Source organism: Anopheles ziemanni, chromosome X (assembly GCF_943734765.1).
Source record: "Anopheles ziemanni chromosome X, idAnoZiCoDA_A2_x.2, whole genome shotgun sequence".
Classification (NCBI taxonomy): Eukaryota; Metazoa; Arthropoda; class Insecta; order Diptera; family Culicidae; genus Anopheles; species Anopheles ziemanni.
In genome coordinates, this window is record NC_080707.1 from 9,021,226 (window position 1) to 9,046,029 (window position 24,804).

The window sequence follows — 24,804 nt, forward strand, 5'->3', positions numbered from 1 at the left end:
TTTCATTTGTTTAACTGAAATTTTACTGGAGTGACACTTTGGGAATATCTGAAATGACACATTTATCGGTTTATTTCAAGATAAATAATATGAAAAATAGGAAAAGTAACCTTTATTGGCGAACTCAATTCATCAGTGAACAGCGAACCCAAACTGGTGTTATTAAGTGTTGTTATTTAAATATAAGAACGATAAAAAAAGACGTACATTCATATTTTACCTAGCAATACAAATCAATATCCTTATTGATAGTGTCTACTTGGAACATTCGCCCAAAAAATCAGCATTAAAATAGACTTTGTAATAAGGCGCACAATGTACACTGTGCAAAAAGGGGTTTGGTGAGCAAATGCTGTACCGGAACATCGGGTGGTGCAAGTGTACGCCGTTATATAACCCATTTTCTTCGGCCCAAAGACGCTTGCAACCGTGACTATGTTGCAGTTGCGCGCGGAAATGTTACGTGGAAACCGAGAACCAACCAAGGCGGGCACACGTACACGTGCAGTTAATGCCGTTTAGCCGCTAATACGAAAATGGCGAATAACAATGGGGATAATTTGCAGGAGAAGACAAGCCATCTAGCATGCAGCATCCGGTGCTTCCATCGGACGAAATGTGTGAAGACGAAGCACTATTGACGATTGAGCGCAACCTTTCCTGCATTGGATGGCTTTCGAAGAGCCTTTTGACAGCACGTCGTGCGTTGGTGCGCGCGGCAGGTGGCTGGCATGTTGTTTTGCATTCCGAGCTCCAAAACGTTTGGTCGCGCCTAGCGTCAAACGCTCAACCCCGGTGCCAGCAGACGCCCCGAAATGGCGAACGCATCGACTCGGCTCTCGAAGAAGCAGCAGATCGCTGGTAACGTTCGCTTTCGATAAGCGTCGCGCTCTATATACGGTATCCCCTTTGACATTGACACCCATACCGACGCGCACCGTACCCTGCACGGCATCGGGACGGAAATGCGTGCGCCTGTTGGCGTGGCGACTACCATACACAGGTGCAGCCAAACCGTCAGCTCTTTCTCTTTATCTCGCCTCCGACGGGAGAGAGCGTGTGCCGTGGCGTGGCGTGCAGCATCCTCCCTGGACGGGACACTGGCGTGCGAGCGCACGCACACCACGGCGCGATAGGCAGTGGCCGCCACAAAGCTCGTACTCGGGCGCCCGACGAGAGATGCGCTCGTTCGCCGCCGTGCGGGTCTCTTCGGGCGGGCAGCATCCGAACGCGGGCATCATCTTGCTCGGACCATCGCTCGGCGCTGGCAACGACTGCGTTTAGTCCGCCAGTGGTTCGCACACGGGCGTGTGTCGGGTAGGAGAACCACCAGCACCAGGAGTGAAACAAGCAAAAACGTAACGCCTGCCGTAACGGTGCGAGAGGTTGTGACCAAGTGACCAGCGCTGTTTTGTTAGGAGAGGTGCGAGGGAGCGGGGGACTTTTTCGGGGTTGGTGAAGGGCCCATGGACCTCCTCGGCACAAACGGAACTGCCCTACCTCAGACGCAAATCCGAGCTTCGAAGACGTAACGGGACCTTGTATGGTTAAATTTTCTAACCGTGTGTGGCTATCTCTCTACGTGCGCGCGTGTGTGTGCTGTTGTGACCGTGCTGTGTGTCAAGAGAAATTGCCCGAATCCCAGGGGCAGGGGAGCCACCGCCCAGCCAAAGCCCACGGTACCATGCATGGGTATTTCTCGCGAGGAATCACTACGCAAACAAAACTTCCTACCAGTCCATGGGCAGGACGGACTCGCGCGGCAAAGAGGGGGGGCAAGGTGGGGAAGGTCGGATCAACAATCAACCAACGGGCTGCAGCAGTTCTCCAACCAAAACAACATCAAGCAAACGCACGGCACGCAGGTCCGATTCCGAATCGGTGGCTGAAAAATACAAAAAAAACGCCTAAAGACACTGAGACTTTGGGACTCCGGGAGCCTGAATTCTGCGTCCACCGAGAGGACGATACCCAATGCACTGGCCACCGCCTTTCCGCTCAGCTTTCAACCATGGGGTGTGGGGGACGCTCGGCCCAGTCAGTTGTGTGCGGTTGCGAGTCCTTGCGTAAGTGATCCTGGCATGTGACGAAAGGAATCACGGGAGTGAACAGGACATGGGAAAATGAACGAACCAAAATAGGGGGGAAAAAAAAGGATGCAAACCGCTCCCGTGAGCCGTTACGGGGCGGCGATGTGTGTGTGTGTGTTGGTGATCCGGTCGGATCCGTGCCGTGCCCCTAGAGTCAACAACAGAGGTTTCGCGGAACCCAGACCTCCGAATTTGCGGTACTTGCGACATTAAGGAATTCCCGAGTTCGACAGGTTCCAAAAGCCCTGCGTGTGTGTATGTTTGTATGTGTGTGGTAGGGAGGATTCTTTTCTGTTTGTGAGGCCAACAAGAAGAAACGCCTTGAAACTCATCTTCCAAAGTCGTCATCTCTAGCGTTAAAAAGGATAATATGGAAGCTGTGGTGTGTGCGTTCACTACGAGAACCATCAGCAAACGGGATAATGCCAGAAAGAGAAAGAGAGATGGAGAGGAGAGGGCGAGGAACAGAGAAAGAGAGAGATAGAGAGAGAGAAAGGGAGAGAAGTGATGTGAGAAAGAAAGTGCGCGTATTTATGTGCGTGTGTAGCCACCGTGAGGGCGGGGTGGGGCATCGAATCTGAACCAAAAATTTCTTTTTTGCGAAACTTTCCCCCCCCCCCCCCCCCCCCCCCAACCACCACCAAAATCCTCTCGTTTCTCGTCCGTCTATTTTCGGTCGTAATTGATTACAGGTTTTTTAACATCTGCAGCTATACACACCATCCCGACCTCGTGCGCTCGTGTACTGCCTGGTCGTTGTTTGGTGGTGCCCGCTTCAGGGCGGGATGTCGCGCACACACATACCTCTACATGTGACGGATCCTGTCAGTGGATTGTACATTGGAACACCCTTGCGGGTGATGGAGTCGCCCGTCGGGTGGGTTTTAGATTTCAGATTTCCGTCAGTGTAGCTCTTCTAGAAGCTAGCTGGACACTGTACGTGGATGATAGATCTGTTTCGGTCGGTTCAGTTCATGGCCGCCCGATGAACTGCCAGTCACACTGTTTTCAGCGTCAAACGAGGGGGCACTCCTTTTCATTCTTCAGTTCAACCACCGCTCGCTTTTGGTATTGTTTTTGTTTGCAAACGCCACTAGAGTTCCAACCTGGAAGGTTTCCTACGGTTAGGCGTTGGTACTGTGCGCCAATAGACCTCCAGCCTCTAGAGACAAAGCGAGCGAGCCACCGAAAGGGCGAAAGCACGGAGACCAACCATTTTGGTTGGGGAATTGATGAAGCCAGCCGTACCTGAATGTCGCCAACCGCAAGCGAAACCACAGCAAACGCTTTTTGGCAACCCAGGAATTCTACAGCCGGTACCGCACCCTTGGGCCAGTTCATTTGCGGTGCACGCCTCTAGCCAACATTGGTATAAATCTTGCTCTCCGTCTCTGTGGGGAAAACGGATGGCTCCAATAAATGCTCAATCTCCTGTAAATAATGGTTCTGTTGACAATATCCCACCCCCTTCCCTGCGCGGTGGTAGGCCTCGCTGCCCTGCGGTGGTAAACCGCAATTCGTACACACACTCGCGGCGAGCGGAGCGGGTCGTAAGCTGGGCGGTGTATTGTGTACATGTCTGACGAAAAAACAATATATCTATATGTATATATTTGTCTGTATGTAGGCACCGAAACAGGTTCCAGCACTGAACAGGCAGCTTGCATTGTGGTGAACTTCGGTGAGATCTTGGATGAGCGGATCTCATACAGTGCCGGCTGCTCCTCCACACTCCGCCAGTGATAAAGAGACCGGAAGAGGGCACCAATAGGTAACAACCCGCAGCTGCAACAGGAAACTGGAAGCAGTCCAATAAGGTGTGTCTTTGTGTGTGTGTGTGTGTGTGTGCGCGGTTGTATGTGTGTTGCAAGCGTGGCAGGGATGGATAGCTCCGCATTGCTCGCGGCGTTTGCAGCCAACACTCGTTAACACCCTTCGCCGCGCGTACCACACAGTCTCACACCCTGCTCCAAACGGCGGTAACTCTGTCCTGCACCTTCGTCCCCCCGTTCCCCAACGTTTCCCCCCCTCCCGCCCTGGGGCAGCAGTAGCTGCATAGCAGAAGTGACAATAACATTCCAGACCCCGGGTAGCGGAACATTCAGCAATATAAAGAAGGGCACGGAATGCAACACGGACGGAGCCCAGGCTGAAGGCGATAGGGACGCAACAAGGGGAGTACTGCTGGGGATTGATCTGCAGCGGCGCTGAAGGGAGGGTCGGGGTCGGAAACGATGGTGCTGCGATCGGGCCGGCACAGCCTCCAGTGAGTCAGCTCCCGACTGCCGTCCGGAGTCCGGAAAGCCGAAAGCGATGAATTCATTCGTTCGACTAAGCAGGAACAGGAAATACGCCCATTGCTGATACTTCCGCTCCGTGGAGCGCTCCGCACGAGACTGGCGGGGACATCTGCGACACCAGCAAAACCTCGGCGTAGGCACGGTTTCGGCATTCCGCACGCACCGCCACTCAGTGCTACCAGGTCCTCCCGCCTTCCTAGTGCGCTCCGGCCACCGGTCCGGCCTTTGGGACGGGCACCGCAGCCGACGGAGACACTCCGGAGCTATTCTGAGTCGATCGCCGTGCGCCTACCGACATATGCATACCACAAACACACGCACGAGTGCGAACAATAGCAACAGGTAAACTGAGATTAAACAGGCCGGGAATTCGAGAGTTCCAGATTTATCCGTAACCGAAGCTACACAAAGCCCGTTGGGAACTTGTTAGTTTACCAAGCAAGATACGAGCCTGTTACCCGGAAGGCCCAGACATCCGAGAGGACATCGAGATAGAGACCGAGATAAAGAGAGAGAGAGGCACACAGAGAGTGAAAGAGAAGTGCTCGTGCTCTGCGGACACCTTGAACAGGTTCCGGGGTGCGAGCGTCGCCCGCCAGTTGATGGTGGTGCCGTGGCCCGGAGCACACGGGCTGGTGGCGGTGGTGGTGGTGGTGCATTCCGGTGGCAAATGATCCAATTGCATCGATGAAGATTGGAATCTAATTACGGGGCGAACTGGCAAAAATGAATTTATCGCTCGCTTCCTGCATCGTTCTGGTCGTCGGCCTGCTGCTCGGCTGCGCGGTACCCTCGGTGGAGCCGAAGAGCTACAAGGCAACCGGTGGCCGCAGTGGCACCGGCATCAGCCTCGGCGGCTCGCAGAACAGTGGTGGTGGTGCGGTTGCGGGTGCGGGTGCGGCAACAGCTGGCAGTGGCAATGGAAACGCTAGCGCCGGAAGCTCCGGACCTGGCGGTGGCACCGGCCGCGGTGGTGGCCTCGGAGCAGGCGGTGGTGGTGGTGGGGGTGGCCTTTCCGGTGGTGGATCGAGTCGCCTGTCGGGCGGGGGCAGTAGTCTGGGCGGATCGGGCCGTGGTTCGGCCGAGCATCAGCTCAACATCGGGCTGCTGGTGCCGCACACCAACTTCGGACGGCGGGAGTACCTCCGCTCGATCAACTCGGCCGTGCAGGGACTGCAGAAGGGACGGGGCTCCAAGCTCACCTTCCTGAAGGATCACGAGTTCCAGACGTCCAACATCCACTTCGACATGATGTCGCTAACGCCCAGCCCAACAGGTTAGTTCTACGCCGACATCTTCTGTTTAACAATCTGTTTGACCTCATTGCGATATAACAGCGACTTCCTCAGCGCTTTCCATCGAAATCCCGTACAAAAAGTAAACAATTGAGCCTATCATGAGATAACGACGAGATCTCTCGAAGATTACTGGAACGAAGCAATACTTACCTCAATAGGTTGAATCGGCACAGCTTTTTTATTTCTCTTTACATATCTCTTTGTCAACTAGTTCAAACACGAACCAATTATGAAGAATCAATTAACTAGTTCTGCCGAAAGAAACCTTCCTAGTGTTTACAAGAATAACAAGAAATTTTAGGAAGATCTTGCCATATTTTTACACTCATCACACTTGTAACAGAAAAAGGAAGCTTTCCCGTCCATTCGTAACCCTTTCCTATCGCAAATCTAGTTCCATTTTCGTTTGGAGCGAGTCCGGACTCACGGGTCCTGGATTGTCTGCCTATGATTTTTGTTTAGTTATTTGAAGAAGCAAATTTTAGAGAACTCGTACGGGTCTGGTCTGGAATTGTATTTTTAGAGCAATCAGTAGCTGATCAGGAGCAGATCAGTGGCTCACCTTGACAGCGTTGGTTTGAATCCCACCTGAGACCTGACCATTCTAAATCCATTTATATCTTGTTTCAATTATTTTAGTGTTATGGAATTGAATTAGAACTTGGTTTACCCATTAAACCTAGTTTTGCTTATCAGAAATTTAAAGATTGCGCTATCCTTACTTTTGAAATCTTGTATATGGATCAAGCGTGGATGGATCTTCCCTCCTGTCTAAACCCCACATAAAAGAACTCCAAACGCGTCATTTTATTCTCGTGTAGACTCTCGACGCATCGTCGAGAAGATCTCCACACGGTTTGTTTCCTTTTTATTTGGGGTTATGATAGGTCGTGTCGAGAAAGCTGAAGTATTGTGTCGTTATCTCATGATGGCAACGTCGAGAACTGCTCGATCTTTTAGACACAAGTCTACGTGGTTAGAAAAATACGTCGTATGAGTTCTTCTGTTTGTTTTAGAGTTGTGTAATTCGGATTCATCGTTTTAGAAATTCATTAATCTTTTAACGAATGGCACATCTCTAGTTTGTTCAGTTTTTGCAAAGAATGTCAACATTCTATATAGTTAGCGTCGAGAAAAGTAGTCGTTAGCTTGAGATGGCCTGAGCTGTTTACTTAGCGAATGGGATCTCGACATGTTGCGTGGAATCGTGTGAATTATTCAGTGGCATTTTTCAACGGAGACGAGAACACATTCCAAAATAATGGTTCCTTGATGCCTCTCGAAGATGGGAAGGGCCGCTAGTTGGGCTATTATCGAAGCCGGGATACACTTCGCACACTTTCGATAAGCCCGTATGCCACCCAATGCTAACAGCTGCAGGTGTATAGCCATGTGGCACATATTTGCTGCACCGTTCCGGAAACCGGAGGCAGTGTGCTGTGCAAGTATGCACTGTGAACGCTCCATTAACTCGAGTCCCGGTGCCGGTGCGAAGGGCGTCTACTGGTCTAAGGCTCACCCCCTTGCAGCCAGCGGCCCCTAAGGTACTTCTCCTTAAGAAACCTTCCCGGAAAGTGCTACATCCAGCCTAGCTATCGATAATTTTGATTTCGGGTGTGCGGGATATTGAGTTAGCTGTACCAATTTCCTCCTCTTTCATTATCGCAAACCCTGCCGTCGCTCACGCTCTCACCGCCTCGTTTGCCCGTTCTCCGCAGCCATCCTGAACACGCTGTGCAAGGAGTTCCTGCACGCCAACGTGACCGCCATCCTGTACATGATGAACTACGAGTCGTACGGGCGCAGCACAGCCTCCGCCCAGTACTTCCTGCAGCTGGCCGGATACCTGGGCATACCGGTAATTTCCTGGAACGCCGACAACTCCGGCCTCGAACGGCGGGCGTCGCAGTCGGCGCTGCAGCTCCAGCTTGCGCCCAGTATCGAGCATCAGGTAATGTCAGTTCTTCCCTTTTTCCCGGCCCGTGTCGTCTTCTTCTTTCGCTGTATAATTTTCCCCTTGCCTGCGTTAACGTGGCGCGATATAAAATAGAACGATGAAGCACCCCGTTCGCTTGCCGTGCGTCCTATAATTAGGTGCTGGGCTTTCAAACCAGCTCGTTAGCGATTTGCTAAGTTAGTTTCCATGCCCCCCCTCCCCCCCCCCCCCCCCCCTCGTTTGCTCACACCGCTGTCCTTTCCCGTTGCAGAGCGCCGCCATGCTCAGCATCCTCGAGCGGTACAAATGGCACCAGTTTTCCGTTGTTACGTCGCAGATCGCGGGCCACGACGACTTTGTGCAGGCCGTCCGCGAGCAGGTCGCTGCCATGGTGAGTACATCCCCGTCCTTTCGCCGGACGAACATATTTGTGCATACTTTTGTTCCACTTTATGTTTATTTTTATTTGTTGTTCCCCATTGATGGCGCATTGTTCCGATTCCGCCCGCTCATTGATTGAGCTTGTGGGCGGAAAGCCGTTTGCTCAAGGAAATAACGAGCAGCTTCCTGTTTTGCGTTCTAGAGGATATTCTCTATGAACATTGCAATAAACCACCGCTCGAATCAAAGGGAGGAATAGACAAACACATCTCAAGCGCTTGGAAAACGTTACACGATAACTACCCTGGAAGCGATATTTCCGAGAAATAATAAAAACAAGGTTTCAACGTAACTAACCTTGCCCAAGCCGAGGATAATCAAATTCGTTAAAGGAGCAAACGATATGCATTTGCGTTACACGTTACGGCGCCAGAATGTATGCAACTTACTTACACGTTACGGTTACTAAAAGAATTTTGGCATTGTTTTCTAATTAAAACTGAGAAAAATAGTTGAGAGTATCCCAATTTATCGACGGTACCTGTCAGTTTCCCCGTCGAGGTCCTATACAAAAGGTAAACAACACTTTGAAAAAACTCTAAAAAATGGCTGACCGCTGCGTTTCGTTTTTCCAACGTGTTGTTTACTTTTCGTTTTGGACAGCAAATTGACAGATCCTGACGGAAAAATCATGATAACCTCAACAGTTTGTTTTGGTTGCGACGCGTTCGTATTGCTACAATTATATTTTTATGATTTGTTGTGTTTTAGATAGGTATAATAATTGGGTTTTAGGGATCGTGAAGAACGAATTGATAATACACGGTGACATATTTCACAACCTGGGAACAACTGAACCTAGTCGATGGAGACGCCCAGTGGCTCGTGGCGTACAATCATTGCAGATAACAAAATGTTCAGTCACATCAGAGATTGAAGCTGAAGTTTTGTTCCATGAAACCCCCGGAGAACGAACGCTCGGGGGCAAATTACAATATTCCAACTAAATGTCGCGTGGGTTGGTGTGTGTCAAATAAGCCGGGCTGCATTTATGTACTTTTCGAAACTGTAATGAGGATAATGGGAAACTGATTCGTTATAAACGATAACTCAGATCCATTACTATTATCTGACGCAGACCAAAGCTATGATGACAGATGTGCCTAAACATTTCTGCTCGTTAGATTTCAATACTTGGGATATACTTATTTAAACTCAATTTTACAGAGCTACAAATAAATGTCTATATTTGAATTACAAAAACAAGAAGAAAAACACAAGTTGCATTAACATACTGACGTCGCAAATCGGCCTCAAAGTATAATTTTTCACAGTTTGTTTTCATTCCGTTCCTCTGTTCCATATTCTAGTGTTTCGTTGCATAATGCGGCAAGCGTAACACTAGACAGCTCGAGTGTTGTTTATCGAACGAACTACCGGTTTACTTCAGTAAAATAAAACGCTCTTTCGCACATAATCAACGTGCACTAAACGCACGCGACACACGGCAGACTCTAGAAACTTTTCCGCTACGGAAAATTGTCACGACATCCATCCAATTATGATTACTGCAATCGCTTCTAACTGCGTTCCATGCCGTGGTTTATTTGCTAGCTTTCAAAATGGCCCGATAGGATCGCATGCCGCTATCCGTGACTGCCAGCGCACCGGGCGGACCTTTCCGGGCCCCGGATCTCATTAGTTTTTTTTTTGCCGCACCACAGTCGCACAGTGGGTCAAATGGTGGCACATTGCAAGGAACACAAAGGACAAACAACATTATCGGTGCAGATTGATATTGCACAGAATGTTAGTCAATGTTGCAACAACCACAAGTGTTTTGCAAAATCGACCTATTTCTACGCCTTTTACAATTAAAAAAAAAAAATCTTTTGCGGTATTTGTGCTTTTGTTTACCATTTGACGAACACCAGAATTAAATGGTAATTGCTTTGAATATTATCTTCGTTCTCTGTATGTGCGCATTATTGATACTGTACATAAATTGACAGCTATAAGTTTGTGTTTCGTAACGTGTACAGGGTAAGTTGACGAAAATACTAATTTTGCTTAAAATATTTAACTACCAGATACGCCAAATAACATATTGAAAACAAAACTGGTGGAAATATTCCCCAAAGAGATTGTTCGTACCCAAGTTAAGTTAGTCTTCAATAAAATATGTTGCTGTTCACTGTTTTGTGAACAGTACTAGCGATTTTTTTGTTAAATTGTTACTTTCCAGTGTTTGTATTTAAATTATGGTGTTGATTAAACATTACAAAATGATACAATCATTATGAAATCGATCATTTTGAGCCGATAATTAGTACCATCAGCACATCGTAGCCTTTCCAAAATCTTGAAGGAGGCGCCCGGTAGGTGGTAAATTATAAACTCTTTCTAATGTTTGAGAAAATATTTTTCATTTTGTAAGAAAATAAAATTGTAATTCCTAGTCTTTTCAAATTGTATCCTAGCGTTTAGCCACCGTGTAACTGTGTTCCGCACAATCGTAGAGTGGTGCGTGCGGAGAAAAGCTATCAGTGCTGGCCGATCTTCCCAACAGGAGGAGCACGCGACGGCTCAGGTAGTCGGCTCAATGTGACGGCTGTGTTATCGAAACGTCAAGCCGCTCGAGCACTCTTGGGAACGCCCGAACCGTGGCGTAATCAAAGCATCTTCAATCGCCTCGTTTTGGCTTCCTTTCGCTTTGCGTCGGAAACATTCGTTCCTTCCGCGGCGAGGCTGGGGAGGAGCTTTTCGTTTTTATCATTACTTCCTTCCTCCCTAGGCCTGCTGCTGGCGGGGTTTTTGCGTTTGGTTTTTTTTTTCGGGGCCAGCCTTCCCAACCGCGGCCAGAGGTTGCCGTGGAATGACAATCGTTTTTTGTTCCTTCCCACCACCGCAGCCATTGTTGGGCCGGGCGCCATCGTTAAGTGCCGTTTTGAGTGCGCGACCGTCGCCAAAATCGACAACAAACATCTCGCCAACACCAAACGATGGGGGCGGGCAGGCGGGGCAGGCCAGCTCCAGGTTAGGTTGGCCGGCAACAGGGGTCCTTGAGCTATTGCTTTTTGATTTACGGCCTGCTGCCCTTGGACGGTGCCATTTTCCGCCCGACCATGAACTTTATTTCTGTCGACGGTGGTTGCGTGCCGTTGTTCATGAAGCAATGTTAATTTGAGAGAAAAATTGTCCCGCTCATTGGAGAGCCCATCAGATATAGCACAGCGGTATTCAAGGTGATATTATACACTTGCGAATGTGTGCTGCTATCTCTAAACTTCAACGTCATTAATTTAGATAAATTTGTCTGCGAATCAAAACAAATCATTGTCAAATTGTGACAGACCAATGACAGTCAGATTAGAACATGCAAAACATTTAGTCATTTTGTAGTTTGCTTGTTTGGTAAACTAATATATTTCTCGCTTTATTAATTAACAATAGACCGCCTTCTAAACTACTCTGCACAGTAGGATGAATGAAAGCTAGAAGGCCGTGTGTTTTAAATTTACCTTAAACCAGTTTTGAAACGTCAAATTTTTCGCGGCACATTTGATCCCTACTTTTCCTACTCGGATGAGAACTTCGTTTAGGGAATATTCTTTATTCCGGTTTTGTTTGGTTATCAAAGATTAAAACTGTTCACGAGCAATCCACAGGACTTTAAGCCGCTCCCTTGTTGACTGCCATGAAAAAGAGAGATCCCCTTGTCTCGTTCCTCGGTGGAAAACAAATAGAGAGGACGCGACACGGAGCTCATAGTTGCCCTCCTTCATCAGCAACCCCAGATGTTGCCGGTCAATATTGTCGTAATCCTCCTCGAAGTCATTAAAGACGTGACGTGCAGTTGTACTCACGATGTATCTGTAAGATCTGCCGAAGAGTGAAGATCTGGCGAGCTGTCGAGCGTTTGTTCATGAAACCGGCTTGATATTTATAGACGGCATATGGTATAGTAGTGCCATGGTAGTTCTCGCAGCTTTTTTGAAGACCTGGTACAACGACACCTCTCATCCCGTCCTAAGGCAGTTCTTTCTTTTCCCAAACATTTCCGCTCCAACCTGGATAAAGCTCACCAGAGAGCTGATCATCGCTTGCTTTTAAGCTGTCGCATCAGTTGCACAACCTCGTACAAGACAGTATCCAAGTGGTCCTCTTCAGTGCTACCTGCATCGTTCAACCAGCTCACCACAATTGAAGGTTGAACGAGGGCTTAAAGCGGGTGGTGACTTCAAGCAGACAGCCAGTTGTTGATATGGCTTCGAGAACAGGTCAAAGAGTTAATAGCGTTGTGACTCTACCAAGAATGGCCACTTGGTACAGCTCGCTAGGACCAAAGTGCGCAGCTGACAGCAGACTTGTTTGTTTGTTTGTTTGTTTTTGTAGACGTTTGTATTTGGTAACGCTAGTAACGCACGCTCCCTGTTGTTGTCCGTCGTGTCATTCGCAGGATCACTTCAAATTTACCATCCTCAACTCAATAATCGTAACCCGTCCGAGTGATCTACTGGAGCTGGTGAACAGCGAGGCGCGCGTGATGCTGCTGTACTGCACCAAGAGCGAGGCGATCGAGATACTGCACGCGGCCGAGGAGCTGCAGATCACGGGCGAGAACTACGTGTGGGTGGTGACGCAGAGCGTGATCGAGAACACGCAGACGCACCCGCAGTTCCCGGTGGGCATGCTGGGCGTGCACTTCGACACGTCGTCCGGCGCGCTGGTGAACGAGATCGCGACCGCCATCCGGGTGTACGCGTACGGCGTCGAGTACTACCTGAACGACGCGAAGAACACGGGCCGGCGGCTGGACACGCACCAGCTGTCGTGCGAGGACCAGGGCCGGGGCCGGTGGGACAGCGGCGAGGTGTTCTTCAAGTACCTGCGCAACGTGTCGCTCGAGAGCGAGTCGAACAAGCCGAACATCGAATTCACGGCCGACGGCGACCTCAAGTCGGCCGAGCTGAAGATCATGAACCTGCGGCCGAGCGTCAACAGCAAGGGGCTGGTGTGGGAGGAGATCGGCGTGTGGAAGTCGTGGCAGCAGCAGAAGCTGGACATCCGCGACATCGCGTGGCCGGGCAACTCGCACACGCCGCCGCAGGGCGTGCCGGAGAAGTTCCACCTGAAGATAACGTTCCTGGAGGAGGCGCCGTACATCAACCTGTCGCCGGCCGACCCGGTCAGCGGCAAGTGCCTGATGGACCGGGGCGTGCTGTGCCGGGTGGCGGCCGACCACGAGATGACCGACATCGACATGGGCCAGGCGCACAAGAACGGCTCGTTCTACCAGTGCTGCAGCGGCTTCTGCATCGACCTGCTGGAGAAGTTCGCCGAGGAGCTGGCGTTCACGTACGAGCTGGTGCGGGTGGAGGACGGCAAGTGGGGCACGCTCGAGAACGGCAAATGGAACGGGCTGATCCACGAGCTGGTCAACCGCAAGACGGACATGGTGCTGACCTCGCTGATGATCAACGCCGAGCGCGAGGCGGTGGTCGACTTCAGCGAGCCGTTCATGGAGACCGGCATCGCGATCGTGGTGGCGAAGCGCACCGGCATCATCTCGCCGACCGCCTTCCTCGAGCCGTTCGACACCGCCTCGTGGATGCTGGTCGGCATCTTCGCCATCCAGGCGGCCACCTTCATGATCTTCCTGTTCGAGTGGCTGTCGCCGAGCGGCTACGACATGAAGACGGTGCTGCAGAACGGCCAGTCGACGCCGTACCGGTTCTCGCTGTTCCGCACCTACTGGCTGGTGTGGGCCGTCCTCTTCCAGGCGGCCGTGCACGTCGACTCGCCGCGCGGCTTCACCTCGCGCTTCATGACCAACGTGTGGGCGATGTTCGCCGTCGTCTTCCTCGCCATCTACACCGCCAACCTGGCCGCGTTCATGATCACGCGCGAGGAGTTCCACGAGTTCACGGGGCTGGACGACTCGCGCCTCTCGCACCCGTTCTCGCACCGGCCCACGATCAAGTTCGGCACGATCCCGTGGAGCCACACCGATTCGACCATCTCGAAGTACTTCAAGGAGATGCACTACTACATGAAGCAGTACAACCGCTCGAGCGTCGCCGACGGCGTGACGGCCGTGCTGAGCGGCCAGCTGGACGCGTTCATCTACGACGGCACCGTGCTCGACTACCTGGTGCAGCAGGACGAGGACTGCCGGCTGCTGACCGTCGGCCAGTGGTACGCGATGACCGGCTACGGGCTCGCCTTCAGCCGCAACTCCAAGTACGTCGGCATGTTCAACAAGCGGCTGCTGGAGTTCCGCGCCAATGGCGACCTGGAGCGGCTGCGCCGCTTCTGGATGACCGGCACCTGCCGGCCCGGCAAGCAGGAGCACAAGTCCTCCGACCCGCTCGCCCTCGAGCAGTTCCTCTCCGCCTTCCTGCTGCTGATGGCCGGCATCCTGCTCGCCGCGCTGCTGCTGCTGCTCGAGCACCTCTACTTCAAGTACTTCCGCAAGCGGCTGGCGAAGAAGGACCGCGGCGGCTGCTGCGCCCTCATCTCGCTCAGCATGGGCAAGTCGCTGACGTTCCGCGGGGCCGTGTACGAGGCGACCGAGATACTGCGCCGCCATCGCTGCACCGATCCGATCTGCGACACGCACCTCTGGAAGGTGAAGCACGAGCTGGACATGACGCGCCTGCGCAACCAGCAGCTGGAGAAGGCGATGCACGCGCACGGCATCAAGCCGCCGCAGCTCAAGATCGCCTCCACGAGCGACATCATCGGCGTGACGGGCTCGGGCGGGACGCGGTCTGGGGCGCTCGTCGGACCACGCCCACCGCATCAGCCGCACCTGCTCGGTAACCTCAGTCTCGGTGGAAGCGCGCAGGACCTCTACCGCTGGTCTTACAAGACCGAGATAGCCGAAATGGAGACGGTGCTGTAAGTACCGAAACCGAAGGAATTGTGTCCGCAGCACAGTTGTGTTGCTTCTGAGCCCACCCAATACTAACATCGGAAAACAATGAAACACGTCCACACGCACACCTGACGAGTACCCGCCGTACGTTGTTGGTTTTTGTTTTTGGTTTTCTGTTCGCGCACCTCTTTACCGAACAGGTGTTTGTTTGCACCTGCGTGCACCGTAGAGACTTGGAGCGCGGGCACCGATAGACCACAGTTACAACGGCCTTTCAGTTACCGGGTGTTTTTTAACGGACCGGAGCCGTATTCGGATCGGAGTGTACCACCTAAACTATACAACACACAACCCCATCTAGACCTTCCGTAGCGCCAAATCGCATAGTTAGGGGCAAGCAGACACGATCCCGGTCCGGAGCTAACGTAACGGTTACCTCAACGAAGCGTCAAGATGAAGGTATTACGATACAGTTTTATCATACCAAGCCTTACCCCTAGGCTAGGTCCTGGTTGGAGATGTGCAACGAGATACGCATACGGGGCTTTGCCGATGGTCGATCCACGCGGTGTTGCAACGCGTGGTTGTTTCAAAGAAAATTATGCGAAGTTTGGAGCTATCGCATTCGATTTCATCAACTATATTCTGAACAGTTCCTCTAGAATCCTACAGCGATGTTTAACTAAAACGCAAGAACTCTATTCCTAAAGCTAGACCCGTTACGTAACGCTTCAGTGTTCTACCGGGCAGTATCAATACGATGGGTATTACGTTGGAGTAAACGGAGAAAAGTCAAAGGATTCAAACGATTCCGGTAGTTATCGACAAATACTTCAATATATGCCGTGTCAGAAAGAGCGTGTCCGTGCCTGATACTCACGCATGGAAACTCTACGTAACGGTTCTAGCTTTTACTGTTCAGGTCTTGCTGAACCCGAGTGAACCAGAATTGCTATCATCAGAACTCTTATCATCATTTGTATGGGAATTGTCCCACGTCAACCAGACTCAGCACGACTTTGTTTGTGCTCTGCAACATGCTCTGTTCGTAGGTTCTATCCGATCTCTGGAGATACCATGATCCGAGTTCTGATGATAGCCATTTTGTTACTCGGGATAGATTTGGACATCTCATTGCCAGAGTTCATTTTCGAAGTATGATATTTGCGTCGAGCTGGTTGTTTCTTGCACCTTCATCGCACGAACATCGGCATGGCCCCCAATGGATGAGTATTTCGCAGCGCATGCACTGAGTTTATACGGTTGTGCGAACTGCCATTGGTTACCGAAGCTCAAGAGTTGTTTTTGTTTTTGGTTCTCAAAGTCTTTTGCAAACGGCGGACCGGGGAGGGTTGCAGCAGCGGGAATTGTCACCGGACAGGGAGACTACATAGTTGCAGGTATCGAATCAACAGTTCTACGTAAGTTCAATATCAACCGAAGCAGCAACCCACAATACAAACTAACCAAAGTAAATCTTTAAGTCTACATTGATCTGACAGTGGCGCAGGGCCCAGAGCTATGCCAGGCACTGGAAGCTCGGTACGTAGCGTGTTCAATGTAACTAAGCATCTATCGTAACGCGGGACCTTGTGCAATTGCAAAAGTTTGCTCAACCCAGTCGTACTAGCAATCACCCATACCCGCACACTCCACTCACTGAGTATCCTAAATTAGCGAACACATTTTTTAAAAGCAACAGAGAATCACGCACACTCGAATGTGACTAACGCAATATTTACGTAAGTGGCTGTCGTCTAGTTAATACAATAGTTTTGTTGTTGCGTTCAGCTGCGTATATCCTTGTTCCTCATCTCGTTGTGCGAAATCCTCTGGATACGTAAGGGAAGCGAAAGGCCTTAGGTATCACTGTAAACTTAGTATCACTGTGTTTGGTTTTATTTGTCGTTTCGTACGAATGTTTTGGTGAACTACAGCGTTCGGGTTGTTTTAGGGTTTTCAAGCAATTCGATACGGTTTTGCTGCCGCGCTGTAACTGTAGTAGTTTCCACGCTAAGCTACTGTCACTGGTAATTATCATCCAGAGCATACGATGTACCTAATCCACCCAGCACAGGACATCAACTATGAACCCTACGGCATGGAGTGTTTGGTCTTGAAAACCGTGAAACAGAACAACCTGCCTGTAAAAACAAACTGAACTGGTAAAATTGTGTTTGTTGATTTTCCAAAAAGCACAAGCTGTAGCTCGTTACCAATGTCAGTAACAGGTGCATACGTACTAGTTATAGCAGCAGCATCATAGCCATAGGAACACGTGCCAAAACAATCGAGATTTACTGCAAGACAACACAATACTGAGCAGTATTGCATATCGGATTATTTTTGTGATCAAACTGGAAACTGACAGCAATGCGGAACAGCAACCATTCATATTATCTCTATGGGAACCTTCCCAGTGGGCCTCGGCGGGCTCAGACGCACAGGGCAGATGTGGATGTAAATGTGTGTGTTTGTGAGTGTGTGTTGTGTGTGTGTGTGAGCGCGCGCGTACCGGAACCACCGATGTAGCGGTTCCCTGGCACCAAGACTTGTCGTATACAGTTAATAGACGTCGACCCAACGAACCGTCAAAGTTCATCTATACAGTGAGAATGTATGGTAGGAGGTAGAGAGGCAAGGGGCGAGCGCAGGAGATCACCGATTAACATAGAAAGCAACAAAGCTGGGACATTGTGAGGACAGGTGCCAACGAGCAGAGAATATATATGTATATTTTAATGGATGTATACATAAGAATGTTCGTGTTGATACCCCGTACCATATACTTGTAGATGATATTTGGATACATTTTCCGCATTTTACGGTTACCCGGAGTGTTGCGCGTCCGTAAATCCGTTCGTGACTCTGCTGTTCGCAACACTACAACGTCGAAGCTGGCAGGACAATGAGCTCCGATGTCCTAGGAGATGTTTTCGTTTGTGTTTTTGATTTTGAAATCAGCACTTCACAACGCACACGTTATGTTCTCCACCGTTTCAGGCAAGAGGTAACCGATTGTAACGCAACAAACCAATACGGTTGACCACCACTGCAGACATTGTGTTGTAACCTCTTGTAAACGTGAATTGTTAGCCAATGCCTAACCGGCAGACTTAACGATGTTTAGCCGCAAAATAAGGAGCTGTAACAGCAGAAGGTCCCGTGTATTTGATGTATTCAATTCGTGCGTGCACTCAGGTATGCCACGAGAATTTCAAAAAAGAACAAAAAAAAAACTAGCGACACTAGCACATGCAGTGAGTGTGATGTGAAAACGAAAAAAACAGGATGGGTTTTTAATAGTAATGGATCGATGGAGATGGGAAAAAAACAGTTAACTTTATAGTAAACAAAAAACTAAAATACGCAAGTACGTTGAGCTGAAACACTAAGGCTAACAGAAAAGCGCACGTACATCTAAGCAACAAAAAAACAAGTGAACAAACAAACTTAAATACTTAAGTAAGAATGTCGAGATATACTGACAGCATGAAACAAAAAAACATACACACACATACAAATTCGTAGGCATGTAATAAATGAGTAAAATTGTGCTTGAAAAGTGTGGGAAACTTAAAAAAACATATATATATATATATAATTAAACAAAGATTTCAATTGATACAACATCCAGTTAAATTAAACAAAATGTAAACAAATAAACATAGCAAAATGAAAATCAATAAGAACAAATACATCCCACACCGATGAAAAAGAAGAACGAAATAAAAGGAAAGGATTAAGAGCGAGAGAGAGAGAGATAGATAGAGAGAGAGGGAAACACAGATGCTCATTTAGTCATTCGTGCATACATTTATTTTAGAATAAACAAACAATGGCCTAATTGTAACAGTGAATGATTGGGGTATGGGTAACATATTGGGGTAATTATTTAACAAAAAAAAACAGAAGAAGAATATGAAAATAAGAAAAATATAAACTAGATGAGGAAACAGAACATAATAACCATTATGTGTGTATGTGTCAAGGAAGCTTTTTTTAAAAGAAGATAAAATACATACAAACCATTAAAAAGCAAAACTCTAAAAGAAATTCAAAGTAAACTTTAAGGAAGAGTATATTATTATTTTTAACAATGAAATGATTAAAACTAATAATAAATATAATAATAATAATAATAATAATAATAATAGTAATAGCAGTAATCAGTAAAAAAGAATAATAATAATTAAATGATATGGACAAGCATAAACATTATAACGTTAATTGTAACGATTGCGTAAAGATGAGGCCAATTGGAGCAAAGTGTAAACGAAATCAAAACAAACACAAATACACATGCACATATACACGTACGTACTGAATCAGATCACTGCAAAATTGCATACTAATCGCACAAACCGTGGCGGATTGTCTCATTTGTGGGATTTGTATTTCATTCAGAGAAACAAAAACGCTTCATTTACAGCTCAGAAAGCACCGCGTAAAACGACACATAAACACACACGAACGCATTGAACAATGAAAAAAAGGAGGAAAAAGGTTCGAGTTAACTTTCCTTTCGGTTTAATTCGGATTCGGCCGAGGGCAGGACGCACACGTTGGTAATAGAGCGACGCTCGAAGAAGAAGACTTATTTGCTATGGAACATGTTTTTAGTGAAAAACTCACGATGGTGGTTAACAGTTAATGAGGGCTCGGAGAGAAACGGATTTATGGAATAGAAATGTTACCAAAGATTGTTGTTACATTGAATAGTTTATTATCGGTAGTTGATGAAGGTGTGCATGTATTCGTAAGCAAAGCCGTGGTGAGCCCCTAACGCGTGTGATTTTGTTGAACAATTTCACATGATTAGTTACTGTCGCCAATATTCTACAGAGAGTGAGAGATAGAGAGGGTGAAAGATTGGGGGGGAGAATGATAGAAAATTGGTTTGGATTGTTGTGTTGCTTTATGTTACTGTTGGCAAGGACATACATAATATACCAGAGCAGGCAAATACTTCTAGTACCAAAGGTAGCCACGGTAACGAAAAGAACTTGCGAACATTGTTAACAGTAGAACACGCGACGTAGGCAACCAAGAGAAACAGAAAATCAAATGTCCAACACGGTGATAAGTTAAGTGTTCGCCATGAACACTCACCAGTATTAATCGACGAAATTAGTTTTTCCTTCGGTTAACCTACGATGTAACGCCTATCGATTAATGCTACTCGGGAAGGCAGTCCATGGGATGGTTGAGCAGTTCGCTTTTGTGCAGTAAATATAGCAAACGCCAAACTTCCGCAGTTTTCCGTGTTGATTTGTCTTATTTTTCTCTCTTGGGAAGGAACAGTCATATTGATATACAACCATCTCTTTGATTGTTCCTTGCACCTGAAATGAACCCACAAGTGTCACAGAGATAAACTTCTGGGTGACAGTTCGGTCAAAGGACAACATTTTGGGTGAACAAGCGACGAACCTCCCGATAGGTAAAGTGTGAAGTAAAACTTCGAACATAAACAGGCCAGAAATAACCACTATTAGACTTTTCTTTTTATTTCCTTGTGTAATTTTGTATTTAACCGCACAAAATCTCACATTTGAAAGTTAAGAATTCCACGAATATATGCAAAATTGTCACTTCTTGAACGACATTGCTTCCCCGAAGTAAACAAATAAGCCAAATTTCCGGTATTTCGTTTAGTTTAAGTCACGTCAAAATCCGGTTAATCTCGTATACTTTGCGTGATTCACTTACGGAAACCAAGTTCAGGGAAAAGAAGTTTGAAGATTCTAAATTCTAACATTGGCACTAAAGTTACCCGTGGAGCTGTAGGTAGTTAAAAATGTTTCTATAGTTTCATTGTTGACTTAACGTCGTTTTGTCTCATTAAGTTTGTGCTTTGCACTTGGGTTTGTAATAATCCAAACACGCGACTGCACAAACCTTGTTCGTTATATAAATATGTATTCGGCATGATCCTGGCGAAAACGAACTTCCTTAAGCGAAAAACTGAACCGCAAGCGCACAAAAAAAAAACGGTAAAACATTACCCAAGAACGAGGCAAACGATTTGATGGAAGGAAAAGAAAAACGTAATCATACACAACGATGCAGACACCTACACGCACCATACGCTTCGGTTTCATCCGGTGTTCACTCGGTGGCAAACGATCAGTTTTGGCATCCTGCGAGCACAAAGTAGCACAAAGTGTGTTGCAAAATGGCCGTGTGTTCTAGTAAGTGTGAGCGGCGCACTGCTCCTTAATTGACTGATTGCAAACGTACCGACAAACAGGTACACGCACACACCACGTTTGCAACGAAGAAACGTTCGATTCTTTGACAACCAAATAGAAAGAGTAGTATATGGTTTATGATTGACAAAGTAAAACCAAAATGCGCCGGATTATAGTTCTTATAAAACACAAACCAATGAAACGTGCATTCGATGGTTGTCAATTTGTATTCGCAAGAAAGGATGTCCTTTGATATGATTCCTTTTGGTTTCGATATGGATATCAACCAATCCAAGCGTTGTTTTGTTGGTTCAGTTTCTACCAGTGAAAGGTTTGCACTTCTCCCAGGAGAATACAAAGCGGTGAGGTGACCTTCGAAGAATCCTATTTGGAACTGGTGAATTGACGAGCATTTAGCCAACCGAATAAGAAATAGAACGAACAAAACAAGTCTTGAGATCGAAGGCTCATTCGTTCACGTTCTCGTCACGTGTTTCAGCAAACAAGTAATGCAGACGGGCTGGCAATGTTAAAGGCAAAAAATATGCAAATACATGGCATATACACATACACACGTTTCATAACCATATTTAAACCACACCAGATGAACGATGGCGATTGGTAAAAGGACGCAAAGCAACCAATAATTTAGAGTAAATGTAAGATTTTATCACTTGTGTTTGTATTGTCCCCGAATTTATCGGATGGTTCCTTCATTAAACGCCATGTTTTAGTTTTTTTTGCAGCCAGTCACACATTTTCATCCTTACACTGTACACCTAAAATAAGATTTAGACAGAAGAAAAGTACACACGCTTCCAACACTTTTACGAATAACGACGCCTCGAACACTCTATCGGAACGACAATGTAACAGTACCAAACGACAATTTGAACTTTATTTTACTGTTCAAACAGCATTGAGAATGCGATGTGTTCCATAAACAAGGCTCAGTTTTGTTTTCAGAAAAACAGCTGTTACTGGAGTATTTTCAAGCTTTTTACATAACAAAACCGAAAACAAAAATCGTAAAATACAAAACAAATCGTAATGGTTCAACAACATTCCGGGGAATAGAAATGTAACACAAGCAGACGTTGCTTCCATACAGTTTGTCTTTCGGTTGGCTATATTGGTTACATTGGATCGTTTTACCATTTTGAAAATCTGCTGCCACATAGCGTTTGATATCAAGGAAAGATTTTAAAACAGTTTTAGTAAAAGAACTAGTTGGAACACAAAGGCTCGAAAAGGTGTTTACCAATGTGTGAGTGTTTGAGTTTGGTTTTATAAATGTGTTTCCCTCGGTTGACACAGCCAGCCCGAGTTTGTGGGAATAAAATGTAGCGTTTAAAAAGGCGAACGAGACGGGAAGGACAAAAAACTAGTTGTTATTAGATTTGTACACCAGCAAACCATGTTAATTCGGGTAATAATTGAACTCCGTGCAAAGTGCGTCATTCCTGACACATACACACACACGGCGCGCACGTACACGACACTGGGCAGGCAGGCAGGCAGGCTGGCAGGCAGGCAGGCGGGGGAAAAGGCTGAACCGAGGGGTTCTGTCCGTGTTTTCCAGCTTTACCGGAACCGGACTGTATCGTACCGGACAACGGGGGTTTCCCAACCCCATACACCCAACCTCCCTCCCTTCCTTCCTTTCGTTTCCTTGATCAACCCCTTTGCCGACCACTTCAGGCTCCCCCTACCTTGCGGCCACCCTCCCCCCGAGTTGGGGAATGCGAATGGGCTTCGCAAGGATTGGACCTGGCAAAAACGATATGCTGCACGTACGACTAACGGTGCACCTCCGGGGCAACAGCCAGGCAGCAGCAGAACGTTCCATGCTGGCCACATGCAACGGGAACCCCCGGGCAGGTGAATCCCGGAACCTTATACAAATGTTAACATTTCTAGCGTAGCATGATTATAATTACTATTATTACTATTATTACTATTAACACTGCAATTATGATTAGCTACATTTGAATAAGGAGTGTAGCATTGAACCTAGGATAAAGTGTATCGTTAAACGAGAAATGCAACAGCATCAAAGAGAAGAAAACAAAACAAGCAAGCGAACGAACGAACGAACGAACGAACGAACGAACGCAGCTCAAACAGAACAGGGCTTCTCACCCAGAGACCGCACCTGTCCGGAAAGGGGTGGAAAGGAAAAGACAGGCGTAGGTCAAAGGCTTAACAGAGCGCCAGCCGAAACTGTAGCTGGGCAGTCTGCGTTGTGAATCTGATCTGGGCTCAAGCAAACCATTTGCCGGAATTCTCGATGATAAGAATAAAAAAAAAAACCAAACAAACAAACAAGAAAACGGTGCAAAACAATTCAATCCATCCGTGCAGTGTCCACACACTGTACACCGGACACTTTAAACACACATACTCGTGAGATGGGGCTTGCAGGCCGGTTGAAAGTTAAAAAAAAGCCGCCGGAACATTCTTCAACAAAGCAACAGTATGTTACAACATAACACAGAGAGTCAACAAGGAAACAGAAAAAACAACCAATTAACCCACATGAAATGAAGAGAAAAATAAAAAATGAATAATAAAAAAATTTAACCACCTGGTTCTGTCACTGCGGAGTTTTACTGTTTGCATTGTCACAACAGTTTTTTTTGCCAAAGATCATAACAAATTGACTAAAAATTAATCTGAAACCCTTTATTTTTGTTTTATTTAGACCCCAACAAACTGCAAAAAGACAAAAAGAAACACAATTGGAAAAACAATTCAATTTTGTCAACGTTTCGCAAACTGGCGGTTAATTTTAATCGCCACGTTTTGTTGCTTTCAAAAACAACCAACCTCGCCTATGAACAAACCGGAACACACTCTATATACACCTTGCAACATTCGTGTAGAGCGCCCTCTATCTTTGAAGCATTAACTCACAATGCATTTACGTCCAATGGGCAACATTTCAACGGAACGGTTCATTTCTCCGCTAGTTTTTTCGAATACTTCGAATTTGAAATGTTTGAATAATTGTAAATGTGTAACTGTTCTATTGGAAATTCGTGAATGATGTTTAACGATGACTCAATGATCATTTTAATTTAGTAAGAGCAGAATCCCGACGTATGTAAATTATTATCTTCCTAATATAAAGCGTTTGCGCCAACTAATGTTCAAACATGACTCGACAAAGTAATAACCAACGATGTATTTCCACAGATAGCCAGTGTTTGCGGAATTACTTCAATATATTGATGCGGTTTGTACAATATTTTCAATATTGATTCAATTTAATTGAAGTCTGTCAATCGATATTTGCTTTTTCAAATCTAGTACTTACCTGCGGCAACCGAACCCAACTTTCTTTCTTATTACTCCCTTGCATCAACCCGAGCTTGTTCTCATGTTTTGCTTTGTAAAACTAACCAAAGTGCGTGAAAACCAGTGAACAACTTTCCTCCGGTGGGAAAAAAAAACAGAGCCTCAACTAACACAGCGAGAAGACGGAAAATCAGAAAACTCCCAAAACGAGACCGAGAGGACGGAACAGTAAAAGAACAAACACAGTGGGTTATTCGTTACAGAAGCAAACGCTGTCATTGTTGCTATCAGTGTGTGCCTTGTATACTTTCGCAAAGGTTTTTTTGTATAAGTAAGGAATGTCGGTCGTTTTCTTCTTTGCTCATAACCATGCATATTAATGTAGTACGATGTTCTGAGTGGCGCTGGTGTGACGTTTGTGCGTG

The 24,804-nt window shown here is 47.2% G+C and overlaps 2 protein-coding genes across 2 annotated transcripts; both read left to right on the forward strand.

Moving 5' to 3' along the window:
• The first annotated feature begins 5,116 nt into the window (after nt 1–5,116).
• Nucleotides 5,117–5,600, forward strand: LOC131291000 (uncharacterized). Its single transcript, XM_058320191.1, has 2 exons — nt 5,117–5,523; nt 5,570–5,600. The coding sequence occupies exons 1-2, from the start codon at nt 5,117–5,119 to the stop codon at nt 5,598–5,600; spliced, it is 438 nt and encodes a 145-aa protein (XP_058176174.1).
• Nucleotides 5,165–14,912, forward strand: LOC131291404 (glutamate receptor ionotropic, NMDA 2B). The gene is made up of 4 exons (XM_058320611.1): nt 5,165–5,666; nt 7,407–7,639; nt 7,896–8,015; nt 12,465–14,912. The coding sequence occupies exons 1-4, from the start codon at nt 5,639–5,641 to the stop codon at nt 14,910–14,912; spliced, it is 2,829 nt and encodes a 942-aa protein (XP_058176594.1). The 5' UTR covers nt 5,165–5,638.
• Nucleotides 14,913–24,804: the final 9,892 nt, after the last annotated feature.